General features: G+C 37.1%; 1 protein-coding gene across 1 annotated transcript; it reads left to right on the forward strand.

Annotated features, from left to right (window-relative positions):
• The first annotated feature begins 2,693 nt into the window (after nucleotides 1-2,693).
• Nucleotides 2,694-21,094, forward strand: LOC108717589 (inactive ubiquitin carboxyl-terminal hydrolase MINDY-4B). Its single transcript, XM_018264805.2, has 12 exons — nucleotides 2,694-2,834; nucleotides 2,941-2,968; nucleotides 9,704-9,871; nucleotides 11,160-11,279; nucleotides 11,464-11,558; nucleotides 12,661-12,826; nucleotides 14,732-14,797; nucleotides 16,464-16,534; nucleotides 17,125-17,197; nucleotides 19,987-20,160; nucleotides 20,258-20,438; nucleotides 20,824-21,094. The coding sequence occupies exons 1-12, from the start codon at nucleotides 2,719-2,721 to the stop codon at nucleotides 20,964-20,966; spliced, it is 1,401 nt and encodes a 466-aa protein (XP_018120294.1). The 5' UTR covers nucleotides 2,694-2,718; the 3' UTR covers nucleotides 20,967-21,094.
• Nucleotides 21,095-22,169: the final 1,075 nt, after the last annotated feature.

A 22,169-nucleotide genomic window follows, 5' to 3' on the forward strand; every position in this document is an offset into this window, starting at 1 on the left:
ACAGGGGTGCCAGAGGGGGGTTGCGGCTGATGCAGGGGGCCTGGGGAGGGTGGAGGCCCCGAGGCCCAGCTCCCAGTCCGATGCTGAGTGGCAGAAAAAATTAATACTAGGCTTTGAGAAACACCAAAACAATAATTATGGGAAGGGGCTTTGAAGTGCTAAAATACAGTACGAGAAAGTGTAACAAAAAGGCAAAATCAGTACCTAAGAGGCCAAACGACTTAATGATTTCCAAGACTGGAAAAAAACAATGTTAAAATCAGCACATATTAGTAGGACAAAGAAGGTGGATTTGGCAACATTATGAACAGGCCAACATAAGTTTGAGTCCTTTCACAAAAGGTCTGCACAGATCCCTATGACACAATGACCAAATTATCATATCAGAATGATTTGGCCCAACCATGGGCATAAACCTGAAAATTTTATGACTGTCAAATTAGTGAAATTGCTTGTGTATCTTAAACTTAAAGGGATTCTGTCATGATTTTTATGCTGCAGTTTTTATTTTTAAATTACACTGTTAACACTGCAACTAATTCACCCTACAATGTAAAATTTAATTCCTAATCCAACAAGTGTATTTTTTTAATTGCAATATTGGTGTGTAGGCAGCCATGTCAGGTCATTTAGCCTAATCATGTGCTTTTAGAAAGAGCCAGTGCTTCAGGATGGAACTGCTTTCAGGCAGGCTATTATTCCTCCTACTCAATGTAACTGAAGGAGTCACAGTGGGACATGGATTTTTACTACTGAGTTCTGTTCTACCAGGGAGCTGTTATCTGGTTATCTTACCATTGTTCTATTGTTAGGTGCTGGGGGGGAAGGAAGGGGAATTATATCACTCCAACTTGCAGTACAGCAGTAAAGAATGACTGAAGTTTATCAGAGCACAAGTCATATGACTGGGGGCACCTGCGAAACTAACATTATTTCTAGCCGAATAACAAATTACGGATTTCAGTGCAGAAGCCTGCTGGAGCAGCACTATTAACGGATGCATTTTGAAAAAAACATATTTTCCCATAACAATATCCCTATAATAAGCGATAATAATGGAAGAAAAATGAATGTACTGTTGAGGAAGTGTGCTAAACTCAAATGAAATTACTACTAAATGCCACAGGCACTTAGTCCAGTGTTCTCTAATGGCATGTTCATCCTAATTGTTAACTGTTATCTAACTGGGTAAATACAATCCCAAAGTGGAAGTCCCAAGGCAGCATGGGGGCCACCAGAAAGGTGGCGGAACTAGAAGCCCTACCACAGCTAACGAGTGGGTGCCCTTTTGTGGACAAATTGTCAAATTGCATATCACCCAAAAATCTAGTGTATGCATCACAATAGGGGATCTAATGCCTATGTGATGTGCCCTACACAATTATAGAGTGTAAGAAGTTAGAGGAAATGTGAGGAATGCTGTGAAATCTAGGAAGAGGAAGAGGAGAATGGGAAAGTAAAAGTAATTGACTTCCCCACCTATATGCCTCAGGCATAGAAGTGAAGCAGGCAATGCATGATTGACAGCTCAGATATTTGAACATCTTTATAACAGGTATGGAAGTTTTAATAAAATAAATAATTTGGGTTTCATGTTTAACTTGCAGAGGACTTTCATAATACAGGTATGGGATCCGTTATCCGGAGAGCTCCAAATTACGGAAAGGCAGTCTCCCATAGACTTCATTTTATCCAAATAAACCAAATTTTTAAAAAGTATTCACTTTTTCTCTGTGATCATAAAACAGTACCTTGTACATGTTCCATGTTGGGCTTATTTAATATTTACCTGATTTTCTAGTAGATTTTAAGGTATGAAGATCTGCTATCTGGAAAACCCCAGGTCCCGAGCATTCTGGATAACAGATCCTAAACCTGTACAGTTTTTTAGGTCTGGTTGAAAGGTCCCATTTAAAAAAAATTGGGTTACTTGACTCTTTTGGCATCAATTTCAACACATATATAAGTCAATGTGGCTGTAGTTTTGGCCCCATATATGGGCCAATAAGATGCTCATTCATTTAGGTATGGCAGCCAATGGCAGCCCTTGCATGGCTAATTGCTTTGGCTTCTTGTTTAAGAGAAAAAAAGATGTAAAATAAATACTTTTAAGAAGAATTTCCCATTTCAAATGAATAATCACTAAACAGATACATGTATTAAAAAAATGGTATCTAGTCTATTAATATTTTGTTCTCAGATAGGGGTCATACAAACACTGTGCTATTGTAACTAGATGTGATCATTGAAATACCTGTTATAAAATCCTGTCTTTTAAGAGGAGTTGAATGTGTTCCTTCTGTTATAAAACTGCTCAATCCTCAGCTTCATTCTGTCCCAACATAATAAAAATGTGCCACAGAAAGACATGAAAATATTTGTTCTGTTCCTCCGACACAATGTCCACGATTAAATAATTCAAGCGCTGCGGAAACAGATATGTAACTTCAGACAAAATCTAAATATGTGTATTTTGTTAAAAATTGATGATGAACTCTATAAACAGCACGGAAAAGGAAAAAGCAACAAACAAGTAATGTCCAACTCTGATTAAAGTTTAATCATGATGTGACGGTGTGAGCTTACAGCAAAGTCAGAATGGTAACACTTTGTCACTGCTTTGTGTGCTTCCCATGGGGCTGAAATATCGTACTGTATGACCATAATAAAAGAAGCAGCAACTCTCTTGTCTGATCCAGCTTTCCTTTATACCTTCAGATGGACAAGAGAGAGGCTCAAGGAGACCTAACTAGCCCACCAAGGATGGAATTAGATGAGATAACAAGCAAAATTAATGACCTGGACAAGTGGAGGTCAATATTCAGCTCCCAAGGGTGAGTCCCTTTATTATGCAGATTTACAGTAACACACTTTTTATTTATTTATTTTTTTATACACACTTTATATTTATTTCATTTTATCACTTTTTATTACTTGCAGGTTGGAAGTCAGCAAAGCAATGATACAGGTAATGTACTAACCAACATCCAGGCAGTCTGATTTTACTTTTTGTCTTTATCAGAACATATAGAGGCAGATTTATCAAGGGTCGAATTGAAAATTCGAATTTTTGAAATTTGAATTTCGAGTTTATTTTAGTGTAATTCGAGTAGGGAATAGTCCAAATTCCATTTGAATTTAAAAAAAAATTAAAAATTAAAAATTAAGAATTCGAATTTGACTATCCACCATCTAAAAAATGCAAAATTGATGTTTTAGCCTAGGTGGGAACCTCCTACAATCAATTTGGAGTCATTTGGTGGACTTTTGAAAAAAAAAACGTTTTGTTTTGGGGTTTTCTTAAAAAAAAAAAATTTTTAAAAAACTTCGAATCGATTCCAATTTGATTCAAATTTGCAGCTTGATCCTATTCACCAGTTTTTTTAAAAAAAAAATCTGAATTTCGAGTTTATGGGAACTGATGAGAGTTTTTAGAAACTCCCATAAACTCGAAATTCAACCCTTGATAAATCTGCCCAATGAGGTTTATGACATATCCAAGGGAAATTTGAGACACCAAACAAAGAACTGGTACCTGTGAATGAAACTAAGGTTAAGGTTTATGTGTTTCGATTTATTAGCCTTCCATTTCTGACTCTTTCCACCCTACACCTGAAAATGTTGCTGTTGGGGTCACTGACTGCTCGTCTTTCAGTCTGCTCATTCTAACTGTTGTGTACCTGATTGGTAGGGTAAAGCCATACCAACCTTATAGCAGTTGTAATTCTTAGTCTGACTAATGCAAAGCAATTGTAAATAATTTAAAAAGAATATACAAGAATGAAAGAAGAGTAGCAGTTTAAGGCAGACTACCATAAAAGTATATACTGTATGGATTAAAAATTGTGCATATGTAGTAGGCAATAAACACTGATAGATACATATTAAAACATTACAGGGAGGGTAAAATTAGACACATGGACTTTCTATGTGTAATTAAAACTGAAAACATATCCCCAAAATGTGACAAACACCCCAAAAGGGCAAACTGGGTCATTCCTATTGTTATTGTTATTACAAGAGTGTATTCCAGAATTACCCTCCATTCATTCCTGTGGGAATTGCCTGCATTTCGAGGGTCATCGAAATAAACAGAGGGTGATTTCAACATATTCACATTCCGTAGACAGTTTTAAAGGAAAACTAAAACTGAATATGGCTAAAATATATATTTATATGCTGAACTTATTGCACCAGTCTAAAGATTCTGCTTCTCAATCGAAGCAATGATCCAGGACTTCAAACTTGTCACAGGGGGTCACCATCTTGGACAGTGTCTGTGACACTCACATGCTCAGTGGGCTCTGAGCAGCTGTTGAAAAGCTAAGCTTAGGGGTCGTCACAAATTATCAAGCAGAAAATGAGGTTGGTCTGTAATATAAGCTGATGCTTCAGGGCTGTTTATTACATTCTGATGCTAGTTGTACTGGTTTCTGAGCTGCCATATAGTAATTATATGTATTAATTACTAATCAGCCTTATATTATGACATGTGTACTGTATATTGTGAGTGGGTCCCTAAGCTCAGTAAGGGACAGCAGCACAGAGCATGTGCAGTGAATCAGCAGAAAAGAAGATGGGGAGCTACTGGGGCATCTTTGGAGGCACAGATCTTCCCTGCTAAAGGGCTGTGGTTGCCTTGGGCTGGCACAGAAGCCCACAACATAATGTACAACATTTCTAGCCCACTTCTTTAGTTAGGCTTTACTACTCCTTTAATGACAATTTTACAACAGTCAAATATTTTGTATCTGTCTATTTATATCAACTGTTCAATTAACTTTTACTACTCATTATTATATTCTACGTACCAAAAACGTGATCAATATTAAAAGGAATTATAACTTGACCCCATTACTTAATCGCTAGACACAATAATAAATGGAAAAGGTGATTCTCAGCTAACAATTAATTTCATATATACTGTACATTAATAAATCCAATTTTAACTTCTTTATGGTTTTATTTATGTTATAATGAAATAAATTATTAGCTGAGAACCAGTTTTGGTGGTAAAGTGTCCAAATACAGGTTGACACTCCTAGGTATACGACTATGTGCCATATATGTGGAACATGGAGGGGCCCTTTAATCAAATTCTCAGCAGTGGTCTGAAGTGGGAGCAATATTTTGTTTGGTTTATTTCTAGACACAATGTATATTTAGAATGATTCATTAATGCATTTTTGTGCAAATAGGTGTCAAGGTCGGCACCCAGAATCCAAAACCAATGCTAGGCTCCCTGGTCTCGACTCTTTCTTCTGCCTTTAACAGCCGCCTTTCGTGCCGCAGAGGGGCACTATCATTAGCAAAGTCTTTTGGGCAAAAGGTCACAGTTCAAGGAGCAGGCAGAAAGCGTAGTCAAAACCAGGACGGGTCGGTGCAGGCGGAATACAATCGGAGTCAGACAGGCAAGGGTCAAAACCAGGGTATCAATCAAGAAGAGTCCGACAGGCACGGGTCAGAATACAGATTTCAGAATAGTCGATTACCAGGCAGGGGTCAGGATCACAGAAGACAGATTAATCAGGCAGGCAGGGGTCAAACCGGGAATCAGATTCAAGATACAAAAAACTAAAGCACTCAGGAACTCTTAGAGAAGAACCTATAACGGGCAATGAAAAAATACAATAGGCCCCATTAAATATCTTTGAATTTCGCTCCATTGCGTGCTGGCGTCATTACGCCATTGCGGGCATCCCCGGCAAACCGCTAGACCACCCGGGTGAGTAGCTATTACAATAGGAAAATGAATGGTACTTGCATGGAAATGTTGTCTTGACTGATAAAACGGTTGTTTTTGGCATAAACGTAACTGCCAAAATTATTGAACTTTTTAATAGTCTTTGACAAATCTGCCCCATATGTTAATATGTATATTCCTAAAAGAAATATCATATTTTATCAATTTAAGTTGATTTTAATGTTCTTAGACTTATAATACTACCCCACACATGATAATTTAAGGTGATAACAAAAAATGGCTACAATTTATAATTATTGATAATATAGTCTCTTGGTATGACCAGTGCAGTATTGGCAGACAGTTTACTCTTAAAAAAGAAAATTGTCAGCAATATGACACAATATAAATATAAATACAAGGTACAAACAAGGTTTTTTAAAATTAGCAAGAAAATTAGAAAAGTTCCCGCATAACCTGGCTGTTCCGGACCTTCATAGAGAACCAATTCCGTTTCTTTAAAAGTGGCTTTATTGAAACACACTAAGTGGTACAGATATTGTACAGTGGGTGCGCTGGACTTACGCGTTTCTTACCTAGATACTCGGCATTTCCTCAGAGTCACTGAAAATTACGTTAGATAACACATAATTAATGTTTTCAATTGGTCTTCATTATTTCTTTTTTTTACAGTTCTTTAAATTATTTGCCTTTTTCTCTTGATCCTTTCAGCTTTCAAATGGGGGGTCACTGACCACATTTAAAAAACAAAAGGGGGAATGTAATTAAAAGTCGCAAGCATTATTTAAAATGTCGCCTTCGCAATGTGAAATCAGTCACTGGCAAATATTACATTGCGCATTTTCGCTCTGAAGTTTTGTTAAATACTTTGTCGCAAAAAAGGTTGTGAAATTTTATTACATCCACTGCGGACATTTGCAAAAACAATTTTTTTGCAAACTTTGCGATGAAGTCATTGAGGTCTTTAATCAGTCAAAAAAGCATGCCCCGAATCCAAGTCCAAATACGAAAACCTGCCGAATTCATGTAAAAGTCAATGGCAGATGTCCCCTTAACCATTTGAAGATGTTTGATCCCTTGCGAATTTTGGATTTTTGGTTTTCAGGCATCAATCATGAAAAATTCAGGTTTATCGCATGACAATCCAAAAAAAGTCACAGTTTTTCTCCATCCAATTTTTTGAGTCTTTTTTATTGATAAATGGGCAAGGGCAAGTTGTGGATTCTAGTTTGGTCCGACTTTTTTTATTTAAAAATTCAGATTTTGATAAATAACCCCCTTATTGTTATTGCTACTTTCTTACTCATCTTTGTAGTCAGGCCCTCTCCTATTCATATTACGGTCTCTTATTCAAATCAATGAATGGTTGCTAGGGTAATTTGGACCCTAGCAACCAGATTGCTAAAATGGCAAAAATGTAAATATCTCATAAACTACAAATAATAAAAAAATGAAAACCAATTATAAATTGTCTCAAAATATAACTTTCTACATTGTACTAAAAGTTAACTCAGAGATTAACAACTTCTTTAAAAGTGGCAGTACTGGAGATTTTTAGCCTGAATATTTCCTAGTAAGCATCTAAATGAATGCCCACATTTCATAAATCTAGGATAGAAAGATCATAGCTTTAACCATAATAGTAGAGCACACATCCCAGTCCATTATCTGGGCCAATCATATGCAATGTTTGTTCTGCAGTTGAATTTGTAGGGATGTAGTATTATCACAGCTGGTGGACAGATCCGTTGTATAGGCTTATCCATTGGAAAGGAGAGAAGTATGTAACAGTAACTGAGAATGGCAAAGAAGGCAGTATCTTGGTAGACGTAGGCAGAGAGGCGGCTCTTAAATTGTCAATCATCAGGTACCCTCGGTCCCCAGCTTCTATCATTACATTAACAACCACCTATTATGAATGTTTGTGTGCTGCCAAGGAAAGACAAGTCAAAGTTGAGTTACATTGAATTACTGCATGAAGACTTTCAGAAGAAACCAACAGTAAGTGATATCCTCCTGTGTACATTCTTCTGCTGGTTATAGAGTAGTACAAAAGATGTTTTCTCAGGTAACTAGTCATTAAACCTTAAATACAGATTTTCTATGCAAATACTGATCCCCAAGTCTGCTAGGACTGTGTTTGAACTCAGTGACAATCTTATGTGAAACTATCATCAGATGATTGTGTATGATGAGATGAATTATAATAAAGATAATTGTCTCTTTAGCCTGTGTGTGAATTAGTTCAGTGCATGTTTAATACCGATAGGTGCCCCTATGATACCTGGAGGGAAATAAATAATTACAAAGCTAGGCTGGCTATATGAGTCATTTTTCAATAAGCACAGTTTCCCTCCCAGCAAAACAATTTTGTTAAACCCGTGAGTGCTGTGTGTGCCTCTTTTTTATTTAATGGCACTTATACATTGAGGAGCATATTTATCAAAGGTCGAAGTTAAAAAAAATGGTGGTCGAAGTTTTTTGTGGTCGAAGTGGGCCTACTTTGAATCATAGAATTCGAAGTAGCGTTACTTCGATCTACTTAGATTCTAAGTTTTTTTTACTCCCCCAATTGCCTCCATACAGGTTCTAGGAGGTCCCCCATAGGCTAAAATAGCACTTCAGCAGCTTTTAGGTGGCGAATGGTCGAAGTCGAAGTTTTCAAGAGACAGTACTTCAAAAAAATTCAACCTTCGACCTTTTATAAATCTGCCCCTAATTGTTCTGATGAAGACAATCAGTCAGAGATGACTCATGTAGTGAGCCTAACTTTCCATATGCTCAGGTTCATGAAAGAACATAAACAGTGCTGTGCATCTCTTTTGTAAATTACCTGGCGAATAAATTCACGAAACTGCAGCAAAAATTCACTGGCGTCAAAAAAAGTCGGTCGCGTCAAAACAGTTGCACGTCAACATTATTCAGATGCCTGTTGACTTTAACATCAGCGTCAAAATTTACGAAATTATCACAAATTGTCACGAATTGATGTGGGTGTCAAAATTGACGCAGGTATCAAAATTCGCGTTTTGAAAATTTTCCACCATTTCACAAATTTTTCAGCGAAGAGAAAGGAGACGAATTCGCCCATCACTATGCTCCAATTTTCACTTTTAAACAAGAATTTGATATCTAACTAGTGTTTAATTTCCAATATGTTGGCTTCATTTCATCCTCTACATAAAAAATGTCAATGCTAAAATGTATATTATAGTTCTGTCAAGAAAACTTTAAGGAAAGGTCAAAGAGTTTGTTTTATAGCAACAAAATAAACTTAAAAAAACTTTGTCGTGCTTGTTTTTTTTTTTTTTACAGTTTACAAACTTAGAGTTGTTTTTAAAAAATTACTGTTTCAATGTAATTTCCATTTAGCCATTGACAACTATTGCACTTTCATTCTATTTTAATAGAATACTATTCAAACCCCATATAGCACTGCTATGGATTTTTTGGTTTGATGTTTCATAAATAAGAATAGCAAGACACTATTATGAAAAATACATTTTGAATAGTGTAGAAAAATAATGGGTAATATTTGATAAAATGTTTACAATGGCCCAAATTGTCCTTTATTGGTTGCTAGACCATTGGTTGCTAGGCCAACTCTAAAGGCCAAGGAAGGAGGATTTGGGGAGTTTTGGCCCCATGTGTTTAAAAGTATATATGTTGCCATTTCTATTTTAGTATTGGACTTCAAATGTTTTGCATAAAATGCTTCTAAACATATTACACATACCTCATTATATGGGCAATAGTATGTATAGAAAATAAAATGTGCCACAAAAATACTCTTTTCTTTGGAGCTTTTTACACCTCGTTGTTGATAAAAGGCAAAATAAGATAAAAGTCTTCGGTAGATTTTTACAAGTCTAGTAAAATTAGTGAAAATAAATAACTTAGGTATTTAATTCTTCTATAATATTTACACTTTAATTGGTGCAACCTTATTTGTCCCTATGTCTTTCTATCATTTACACTCACTGACTTGCTGTTACTTAGAAATCCCAAGAGAATCAGAAAGCAGATGAAGAAAGTGAAGAAAAGTCAGACACTTTGAGCATCAAGAAGCATGGATACTTTCCAGCCAACATTTTGTATTCAATCCCAAAAGAGTTTATTGTGGCAGCAGACCTTGGTGGCTATCCTATCTCAATAGAAATGGCAGTGGTAAGTAAACCTTGTTAATAAAACAAAAGGGGAAACCTAATCTGAAACGAACAAACAGTCTGGGGAATATTATCTGGTGCTTTGTAGGATTTGCATACTTCAATTCCAGAGCTGTCAGCACTGACAGACAGGCTGAAAACTCTAATTTATTTATTGACAATGAAATACATTATCTTACAACATAAAAACTGATAACAATGTCAAAGTAAGCATATAGTATAAAGTGTTCTGCAATGGTTGATGGACAAATTGGACATTTAAAAATACTTAATTCTAAAACAAATGTCTGTAAATAATAAATTGTGTCTGTCACTGTACTAGAATGTTTTTGTCAACTGACAGAGAAGTGCCCAAACCTCACATTGTAGGCGGTTATTTCCATTAATGAAAGATCTAGTGTATATACAGTATGACTGGCAGACACAAGATTAATCTCTTTGGGCACGCAGAGTGGATTTTGGCACGAAAATGCATTTCTAGGCTAAATTAACTGTGTGCATTGTGTGTGATCCCAGAAAAAAAAGCCTGTGTATCCTTAGGGTTAGGCCAGACGAGGAGATTCGGGGAGATTTTGTCACCTGGCGACTTATCGCCACGTCTTTTGTGCGACTATCTCCCCGAACTGCCTCAGCGTCTTTTCCCCATAGGCTACAGCGCAAAATCGCCTGCACTAGTGCACCGCCGCGATGCGTTTTCGCTACCTTTCGCCTCCCTGAGTGCAACTTCGAATTTTAGTGAATTAGCGGCGCCCTGGCGAAGTGCGGCGAAGCCTGCGCTAACGCAACTCTGCAGGTTAGTGAATTTGCCCCTGTTTGAGGGACACCTGGAAAGTACATGCTAGATGGCAGTGGTACTGCTATAGAAACTGTCTGTGCTGGGAATTTTTCCTCATTGGAATACCATGGTTTAATCAATCTAGAGAGATTTTCTATGATTTATAATGTTAAAGTTCTGTTGCATGAAACATATCAGACTGCTGTTTTTAAGACCGGACACTGGAGTATGAGCTCCAATGGTTTATTTTGCTTGACTAATTAAAGAATTATTTCTTAAGGTGACGGGTCCCCTTTAAAAGAAGTACTACAAAAACTGGGTTTAAAAACTAAGTACAGCTTGTTTTATCCTATCTTCCTTTAGATTATTTGTTGTGCTGTTCCAAACTGCTGATTGAAGTTTAACATCCAAGCAGCTCATTCTTATTTTAAAGTTATTTTCAAGCTAATATTAACGAATCTGTAGTTATGTTATGAAGGAGTGCTGAATAATTTCAGAAGCTTTTCTTTTGCAGGAGTTAAGAAAAATTCTCTTTGGAAACACATTTTATACATTCAATTATGAATGGAAAAAATCTTTCTTTAAATTTCGTGAACCCTTTACAGATATGGCTTATTCACTGGAAGCAGACAAAGTAAGAAAAAAAAATTGTGATTTTTACAAAGGATCGTTCATCATTTACTCACTATGTTTGCATGGAATGAGGATGCACCTTTATGCATAATGCCACCTGAGGCCTGTATTAAAAGAACCATAAGATAGTGGGGCTATAAGTTGACACAGTAATGTATACTGTAATTTTTTTTTGTCTTTTAAAGACTGGGACAAGAGCAATACAGATGGCTGTGCAGGGCCATATAATTAAGTATCTTCTATTTACAAAGCATGGAGATGAACACAATTCTCTTCAAAAGTAAGTGGACAGAGTTGTCCTACAGTAAATATATGTTATCAACAATATCAGCTTTTTAAATGTTAATAAAATGCCAGTCTCTAGCCTATCTTCCTACTCTGTTATTTAATGCTATGGGTTTAGCAAGAATCTTTTAGAAAGAAAACTTTGCCTTTCCCTGTGGGATTTGGTATCAAAGTGCTTGATACCAAAACTCAAGGCTATCAACTTGAGGGTCCCATGTACTGGGAGACCACAATAAAGAACAGACTTACAAACACAGGTAATAAATTGCATCAGTGTAGTTGCCTATAGCTGCCACTCAGCAATTTGTTTTGATTGGTCTAGTACAATTTAGAAAATAGAAACAAAGATCTGATTGGGTAACTTGCCCACTAACAATAAAATGTGTCAATACCCCTTCTTGGCATGTTTATGAGACAGTTTCAGGTCTGTTTCTGGTCATTCCTGATAGAATTAGTATGTTATTGGCAATATAATGACCTGCCTAAAGGTGGCCATAGATGTAACAATTATGATCTTTCCTGGAAAAGATCTTTCCTAGAAAGATTGTTCGTTTTAATACACCTGTGTGGAACTGATCAGATATACAGGTAGAAATAATAGAATTCTACCTGTATCTGACAATTCAGCACTAACAGTGTCCGATGTTTGTTTCGATGTTCAATGTCCTTTGAAGGCACCCAATCAAAATTTTCCGTCTGGACCAATCGATGACCCGACTGATATCCAAGCCTTCTGCCAATATCGGTCGGCTTGTCTCCCACCATACATGCACCGAATATCGTACGAAAATGTGTTTCATACGATGATATTGGTGCGTGTATGGCCACCATAAAAGCCATCTCGTCTGTGAAAAGTATTTTAACAGGCCAAGCCATAAATGCTGCTTTTCTAAACATGTCTGCATCACAGCCCAGGTAATCCAGTTGTTGCCAAATCGGTGGTGAAATTGGGCAAAGATCTGTTTGCGTAATGACTAGAACTTTTCCTTTTAAGTATGTCTGCATGGGCATACAATGCTACATGTTTGATATTTATATTATCTACCAATTGCAATGTAGTTGTTGCAGTGATAAACAATATGCCTTTCTTTTATTAGCTTATATGAACATAGCCAAAAACAACAGGAGAGAGCTCTGGCTGTAGCTTTAGCAGATATCCTCTGGACAGCGGGCGAGGGGAATAAAGCAATAATCTGCCTCATCACAAATGAACCCTATTTCACACAGGGTACTGACTACAAAGCAGATCATTTTACTGAAAGGGTATGTACACTGCAATAAACATATGCTAATATTAATGCTGATGATGAAATATTTATATCTAAAATATGTTTAACAGCATCATCATTTTTGTAATAAAGGATAGCAATGTACATACACACATGAAATTCCAGTTGGAGTAGAAGTGAAGATTTGGTCCAGCTATACTAACTGATTACTTGGGCATGTACGTTAACTAACTAACAGAACATCCTGCAACCCAACTGGATTTTATTTGCTCTGTCAAATCTGAACATTTTAATCTGTCCATGAACCCTGTCAATGTATGAATGGTGAATTGGTACATGAGGAAGTGAAATGAGCCATATATCCTCTTCACATCCAATGGCATCCATTGGTCCAAACAAATAAATCAACAGAAGACAATAGTCATGCATGGCCCTTGGGCACAATATCCATCAATTCAGTCAGCAGCCAGTTGGTCAGGTACCTGTAAATTTGTTCCTTATATGATTATCTTAAGGCTGGTATCATTAGAGAATGGTCATACGATGAGATCCTATTGGTACAATGGAGTATTTTAATGAGTTGTAAAGAGTACTGGTATTGGAATGGAATGCTGTGATTTCCTGAAAATGTAATTGTTGGTTTAACGTTTCCTGAAAAGGTTTGTAGAGCCATAATACTGTAAATTGCCCCTATTTTAAAATGGGATTAAAAATAATCAAAGGACACATAGACAAAAAGTTCAATTTGTAAAAGAAATTGCTTCCATAAAAGCATAAAAAGTTCATAGAAATACATTTTACGTTTTTCAGGGGACCAGAAAAATCCTGGAAAATGTAAAATCAGGGAAATGTATTATGCAGAATATATAGGTGGGACCACAAAACAACAATGTAAAATGAGGGAAAACTTATTTTTATTGAGGTTCCACTGTAGACACACAAATTAAGTTGTAACTAAATAGATGAAAAACTTAACTCTGTTATCAAGAAAGATAAATTTTTTTCTTTAAATTGTTTTATAAACTACTTTAATGGAGAACTAAACCCTAAAAATGAATATAGTTAAAAATGCCATATTTATCATACTGAACTTATTGCATCAGCCTAAAGTTTCAGCTTGTCAATAGCAGCAATGATCCAGGACTTCAAACTTTTCACAGGGAGTCACCATCTTGGAAAGTGTCTGTGACACTCACATGCTCAGTGGGCTCTGAGCAGCTGTTGAGAAGCTGAGCTTAGGGGTCGTCACAAATTATCAAGCAGAAAATTGGGTTTGTCTATAATATAAGCTGATACTACAGGGCTGATTATTACATTCTAATGCTAGTTGCACTGGTTTCTGAGCTGACTTAGTAATTATCTGTAATAAGTACTAATCAGCCTTATATTGTGACATTTCTATTCTGTATATAGAGTATATTTTGAGTGGGTCCCTAAGCTCAGTAAGTGACAGCAGCACAGAGCATGTGCAGTGAATCAGCAGAAAAGAAGATGGGGAGCTACTGGGGCATCTTTGGAGACACAGATCTTTACTGCTAAAGGGCTGTGATTGTTTTGGACTGGTACAAAAGACCAAAACATAACGTACAACATTTCCAGTCTACTTCTTTAGTTAAGTTTTAGTTCTCATTTAAGTGTTTTCTCAGCAGTAATCACTTTTTATGCATGTCTGCAACTTTGTAGTTAGCAGGAGACTTATTTATTAAATGTCAAATGTAAGTGATTTTAGAGGTTTTACACTTAATAAATCTCAACTTTTTAGAGCTTTTAAGAAAGAAATATATGAAAACCATAAGTTGTTTAGAGATTTGTGAAAAAAAATCCCAATTAATTTTTAGTAAATGGGCCCCATAATGTCTCACTAAAACTATCCTTTCAAAGGTCTAATGCCCAGGCTGTGACAAGTCCAAATTAAATCTGTGTTCTTCTTACTTACCAGCTCCAGCTTTTTGAATTTGTGGACAAAGAAATTCTTGAGAAGTTCCTCGGTGCCCACATACACTGTGTGAGTGCCCATTAACCATAACCATTAACCACTTCTTACTAGGGATGCACCTAATCCACTATTTTGGATGCGACCGAACCCCCCGAATCCTTTGTGAAAGATTCGGCCGAATAAAGAACCGAATCTGAACCCGAATTTGCATATGCAAATTAGGGGTGGGAAGGGGGGGAAATGTACTTCCTTGTTTTGTGACTAAAAGTCACGCGATTTCCCTCGCCACCCCTAATTTGCATATGCAAATTAGGATTTGGATTCGGATCGGCCAGACAAAAGCATTTGGCAGAATCCGAACCCTGCTGAAAAAGGCCGAATCCTGGCCGAATTCCGAACCGAATCCTGGATTCGGTGCATCCCTACTTCTTACTTGTGTAATAATATTTATTCATACATTGTGCCATGCTCTGGAACATTTGCACTTTGTTATCTTGAATGAAAGACAGCTTTTTTTACATTTTTCAATAACACATTAAAACTCATTTTAATCCTTCTAAAAATGATATTCCTTCATATAAATGTCCCTCTCCCTTCTCCCTCTCTCTCATTTCTCTTCTCTCTGCTCTTAGTATAAAGAAACTGCTGTGAAATCTTCCAGAGAGTAAAACAGAGATGCTGTTAAAGATGTGAAAAAGCATCCTTCCTCTTTTTTGTTTGCAGGTTGTGATAAGAAATTCACTCCTCCTGCAGGAGATAAGTTGTTTTTATCTTCTAAAGAGAAAATGAAAAATCAGAGGCCATCTCCTGCTAACGTGGAGGGTTTTTTTTTTTTTCATTCCGGCTATGTTACAAACGTTTGAAAAGGTCTGAAAGTCTCCATAAATCACAGTGTTTATTTCTCAGGAAGTAAAAAGTTATTTTGTATGGCTGCTTCAAGAAGCCTCTTTTTCTATCCTGGCCACAGCTAATCACAAAAAGGGTCACAACACATGGTCCATTATTCTAGCACACCCCTTAGAGCTAAAGACATACCTCCCAACTGTCCTGAGTCCCGATTTTGACAGCTCTGCCCACAGTCCCGGGTGTCTTAATGAAATGTCCAGAGTTTCTTTTTTATCTCCTGCATTGACGTCAGAAAAAGATACAAAATCTCTGAAGCGTAATTAAAATAAGAAGCTTCTTGGCAGAGAGCCCAGAACACTGTGAGGCTGCACTTTGATACATTTGTAACAATTTAAGATGAGCAAAGAAACAATTGTAACAATTTAAGATAAGCAAGTCTCTTGGGGCAACTGACTTAAAGGGCAATCAGCTTCATTAGCAAAACTGTTATAACACATAAAACATTGCCCTAAAATACCCATAAATGTGTTCAAACTTTCATAGGCTGCCAAATTTTGTAAAATGGACATAGTAATTAGGGGTGTGGTCATAAAATGGGCATGGGCAAACAATTTCATAGCGAGGCTAATGTTTTTGGCCTTCTTTACATTTTTCAATTGTTGGGAGATATGCTAGAGGTAGTTTGGGAGGCTTAACGTGCTTTTAATTACTTTATAAGAACACATGGACAATATTACTACTACATTTGAAGCAGCACTTTTTTTTTTTTTCAATCACTTCAGTAGAAATACTTTTACTGATGAAATGCGTTTTCTGTAATATTATTAATGGTAATATTACTTTGAGTTATATAAAATTCTAATTGAATTATTTCTTGTTTTCCTTTTAGTTCAAAAACGAGGGGTGCCATGGAATGATACTGTTTCTGTACAGTTTGTTATTCTCTAGGACACTTCGTAGGTAAATCCCGTGAGGCCAGTGGCTTGGATTTTCTTTCTTTTTTTGTAATAAAGCTTGAGAAAGTGAAATAAACATTTCTGTTTAATTAAAGGTTGTAACTCTTGTGAAGGAGGCTTGTGTATAAAGAATTACAAATTATATTTCATTATAAAAATGAAATATTATATCAGCAACTGAGTAGAAGTTAACTGCAGGATTTCAGGGCACATGTTGATTCTTAAGGCAGATGTTTAAATACAGTATATAACTGGGGATGCTGATGGTATATATAATATATAAAAATTATGTAATTCTAAGATAAGAGGGTGTTAAAATATAAGGCCATCAGGCATTGACGATTGGGCCAAATAATAAGGCTAAAATTTAAATATATACATCAATATTTCTTAAGATTATTAAAAGAATAACCAAATCAAGCAACAGAAATGTAATTTGTGACCCAAAAATTGATTTAGAACCAGCAACGTGCCTTGATTTTTTATGCCAATTTTTATTGTAGAAAAAATTCACGTTAGTAAAGGTTATCATGGGGACCTATTTTATTAGGTCTATCCCACTAATAGTGTCATTATTTCTCTATACATCTACAGGCTTCAAGATGACTTGGACTTCACTACACCACATCTGTTGCAGTTCAGTCTTGGGAACTTCTCAGCCAAACAGGTACACTGATTATTTTATTCTTTAGATGAACTGTATTTATTTGACTGGGTTTAATCACAAGAAATCAAAAAAAAAGTGCTTAAAAAAAGACTTTAAGCTTGCGTGAAATTGTAATCAGTATCTGTCAGGCAGTGTAAAAAAAAGCATGATTTTGCTGACTGGAGAAGATACTGGAATAAGAACAGCTGATTATTTACAGATAGTTCTATATTCACAGTATAAAGCTGGACAAACATAGGCCAATAAAAACACTGTGTCACGAATGGCACCCTAAACTAAGAACTAAAGTCAAGTTACCCATCTTGGATCACTCTTCTGCCTATAGCAGCTGCCTTTGGCTTTGGGAGGAGCCTCAGCTACTCAGGTGCCGCCAGTGTAAGAGAAACAGGACAAAAGTTTTGAGCAAGCAAAGAGGCCAATTCGTAACAGATTGGGAAACACAGTAAAGTTCAATGGTAGATTCAGATGGTAGATACAGAAGCATGTTCTAGAAACAGGCAAGAGTCGTTCCAGGCAGAGTTTAGGCAAATTGGTGTACAGGCGAGGTCAGGTTAACAGACAAAGGCAGACAACATGAAAACAGAAGAGCACCAGGAACTATGAAGCATAGACCTACAACTGGCACTGACATACTGAGGAATTAGGTTTAAATAGGCAAGTTTTCGCCCCAAGGCGAGGTCACTACATGCGCCGAAAAATTATGTCACTTACGCACATATACAAGAAACAAATGTTCGTGTGTGCATTTGGCAAGAATTAACAGACTGCAGGTGTCCCCGAGATGGCAGTGACAGGCACCCCGTCGCTGCCCCACAGAGCCACCAGGTAACCTTACACACTGCCCCCCCAGTCAGCATATTTTTAGCCTGTGCAGCAGCTTTGTTAGCAGATGTCTCTGTGCTGAAATTAAAATTGTACACGTACAAATGTCCTGATTAACCCAATATAGGTATTATAAGCCACGTCTTAACAAAGGTTGCCACCTGGCCGGTATTTTACCAAGCCAAGGTCAGGGCTTGTTCCACCCCTAGCCTGCCTCAGATCTGCCCCTCTCCCCCACTCCCTAACTCACCTATTCCAAGGCTGCAGTCCTACCTGATAAAACTCCTTGACTCCGCCACTGAAACCCTGAAATGTCATAACCCCACCCCTCTATGGCCCGCCACCACCCTCTACATCACCAGCTGGTAGGGCCAGATTTCGAAAAGGTGGCAACCCTAGTTGTAACATACCCTGGTAGTCTAGTGGGCCAGCAAGGACATGGGACATCTGTGGTTTACGCGCCATGACATCATCACATCCGTGGAAAAATTTAAAGTATTTAAAGGGACTTTGAGCTCGTCAAACTTGTAAGTATCTGGGTGCGGTTTCTGTCTTGTCTTGATTCTGGTTTTGATCCCTGCCTGCCTGACTATTCTGAACTCTGCCAATTCTGACCCTTGCCTGCCTGACCTTCCTTGAACTCCACCTGTACCGACCACTGCCTGTCTGACCCTGATTGAACTCTGCCTGTACCAACCCGGGCCTGCCTGCCTGACTTTTTGTCTACTCCTTGAATTATTGCCTTCCGTCCAAAACCTTTGAAACGAATGTGCCCCTTTGCTCGTTCAAAACACTTGTTTTGCTGCTCTCAAGTTAAGACCTGGCGGCATCTGAGTAGCTGAGGGCTCCACCCGAGGTCAAAGGCGGCTGCTACAGGCGGAAGATTGAGCCGTGACCAGGGAGCTTGGCACTTGTTCTAAATTAAGGGAGCCGTACGTGACACAAGTAATGTCTAGCCCTTAAACCAAATACTGTATTCTAGAAAGTAGCCAGCTCACTAAAGCAATTCAATATGATTTCTATTCTGACTTCTTTGTCATACTTATTCTTATCTATTCTGTTGTGGATTTCTGGAAGTTGAACTTTGGCCTGGTATCCTATATCGTTGGTCTGTTCTAACTTTCAACCTGGTATTAACTGTGTTTCTTGCTTCTTTTTGAAAATGCTTCTGCCCTGGTTTCCCAGTTCTGTTTATTTTTTCAATAACTAAGGGGGTATTTATTAAAATTCAACCTAACTCCCAATCACAATTTGGCTTAATTTACTTACAAATCCAAAACAAAAATTATATTTTTTGAGTTTTCAAATGAAAACCAGCATCAAACAGCCCAAAACTCTCAAACATCATAAAGGCAAAAAACCTCTTCCAATTGTAAATGGGGACTTCTGCCATTATGACTGACAGGTTTTAGCTGGAGTATTTTGGTATTTGGATTTTTAGTAGGAGTATAAAAAATCTCAAAAAATGTGAGTCTTTTCTTTTCGTCTAAAAATGTTAGTTATTCCCCTTAAAGGACCAGTAACATCAACATTTTTTAAATAAAATTGGTTAGTATACCACAAAAAAAAACATCAAGACTAATTAAACTTTAAAACCGCACAGCCTTTATTAAGAAATAACTTACCGAAACTCAGCTTGCACTCCTCTTCAGAAAAGGCGATCCAACAAATGTGCAGCGTTTGATTTCTCCTCCCTGACTTCCTTATATGAGATAGCCAGGGAGGAGAAATCACACGTAATGTGATGGATCATCGCCATGTCGCCTTTTCTGAAGAGGAGCGCAAAATTTTTTGATGTTACTAGTCCTCTCAACCAGAACCACTTTACTGGTAATTACTGCTGGTTGCAAATCCAGCCAGGAACATATGCCTTTCTGCTTTGAAATATTCTTGAATATTGTTCCTGGTGTAGCAGCTACCCCCACCTACCCATCCACATACATTAGGAAATACTATTTGATTTACAGGCTTTAATTAACTTGATGCTAACAGGAAGAGCAAGCCCTCAGGTGTTCAATGGAGATCAGGTATTGGATGAAGACAACACAGAACATCATGTACAGCATGGAGTCCTTGTGCGCAGTGACATAGGTTTCTTGCACTGGAGCAGAGAGGAAATGCAACAAGACAGACTCCCACGGGTAAGTATCATAGCAGTGCCACTGTTGGGGTACATTTCTGAGTGTTGCTTGGTACCATTTAGCAATAATCTTTGTTAAACTTGCTTATTGATTTTAGGTTGGAAGTATGCTGAAAACACCCAAATTTCCCATTTGGCTATGTAACGTTAATGGAACATACAGTGTTCTTTTTGGCATAAACGCCTCTCTCTTATGTGACTGGAAAATGGAACATTTCTTTGATCTCTATTTCTACAATGGACAACTTTCTCAAAGAAAAACAGCACATCTGACTATCGGTAGGCACTGATCATAAAGCTGGGTGTACTAACAAGTGTATGTATGTATGTATGTATGTATGTATATTGTTATCTATATCGTGCTAATTCATTTATGTACACAGCACAATACTGTAGAACAATAAATAAAACAAATAGGAGTCAATACAATAGTAAATACAAATAAATACAAAGTAGAATTGCATTAGGGATTAAGAGGTAAATATTGAAGATACAAGAGGAAGGAGGTCCCTGACACATAGAGCTTTCAATCTAATGGAGGCAAAGTCCCCTTGTTAATTCTACTTTTATGTCAGTTTTAATAAAACGTAAAAATATATATACAATCTCAAACTAGATCTTTTTCTCTTGCTATTAACTTCCGTGAATCTGTTTCCTATTTCAGATACTCACTCGCATCATTGGGAGGAGCGGTCCAAAGCAGATGAAGGGGACATGGAAAAGAAATTCCCTTCTGTGGAGATGACAGTCAGGACCAAATGGGAGGGAGCATCAATTAACTGGCACGGATCAGTTCCATTCTACTGAGGGAATTTAGCTTAAAGTGCAATTTAAGCCCACACTTTGCTGTCCTATAATTTATCAAAAGATATATATATATTATGGACGACGGCTCCAGGTGAGCCGAAACGCGTTGATACACCATGCACCAATAAATAATGTTTTGATACACGCTGGACGGCGTTCGCTGTGAGTGCTTTCATGGACTGTGAATAATAAGTATTGATTGGTTAGCACCCAGCAACTGGCTAAGTGAATGGTGAGTGCGACATTTTGTGCATACTGCTACTGAAAAATGCCTTACCCTTTAAACAAAACAGGGATTGTTTGTCCATATATTGCAATATATTTAAGCTGTCCAATTACGTCAAAGTCATCCCATATCTGGCCAGTCCTATGCTCAATTTTCATCTGATTCATTAAGAATTCTATGGTTTAATTATACATTTTATAAAAGGGACGAATACGTTTTACCTGCAACTTACTAGCTGCTTTCAAAGTAAAACTCCCAACCTTGGCTGCCCTTTTATTAGACACCAGTGGGATCACCTGACTGTAGTTGGAGGGGGTGGGAGCTACAACATGGAGCTGGTCACTGCTCCTGTATAACTATAACAAACAAGGGAAAGTTGTGCTCACCACTAGTTTTTAAAATCATTAGGCGGGGGTGCAATGAGGGTGTGACCACAAAAAACATATAGACAAATACAAGATTCCTCTGCACTCAACCCATTATCAATATATTTAAGACAGCGACATTTTGTGCATACTGCTACTGAAAAATGCCTTACCCTTTAAACAAAACAGGGATTGTTTGTCCATATATTGCAATATATTTAAGCTGGCCAACTACGTCAAAGTCATCCCATATCTGGCCAGTCCTATGCTCAATTTTATCTGATTCATTAAGAATTCTATTGCTTCATTATACATTTTATAAAAGGGACGAATACGTTTTACCTGCAACTTACTAGCTGCTTTCAAAGTAAAACTCCCAAACTTGGCTGCCCTTTTATTAGACACCAGTGGGATCACCTGTGGTGAGCACAACTTTCCCTTGTTTTTTATATATATATATATATATATATATATATATATATATATATATATATATATATATAAATATATATATATATATATATATATATATATATATATAGTGAATAAAGTACCCCCTCTTGTAAAATATAAGGATATTATAAGTTACCGAGGAGTTTCATGACCATATAA

This window comes from Xenopus laevis, chromosome 5S (genome assembly GCF_017654675.1).
Source record: "Xenopus laevis strain J_2021 chromosome 5S, Xenopus_laevis_v10.1, whole genome shotgun sequence".
NCBI classification, from domain to species: Eukaryota; Metazoa; Chordata; class Amphibia; order Anura; family Pipidae; genus Xenopus; species Xenopus laevis.

Bases quoted from the DNA above. Each gene is read 5' to 3' on its own strand.
- LOC108717589 (XM_018264805.2), top strand. From the start codon at position 2,719: ATGGACAAGAGAGAGGCTCAAGGAGACCTAACTAGCCCACCAAGGATG. The intron at 9,872-11,159 runs GTAAGTAAACCT...TTTCTTTTGCAG, and splicing joins TCTCAATAGAAATGGCAGTG to GAGTTAAGAAAAATTCTCTT. The intron at 11,559-12,660 runs GTAAGTGGACAG...TTCTTTTATTAG, and splicing joins GAACACAATTCTCTTCAAAA to CTTATATGAACATAGCCAAA.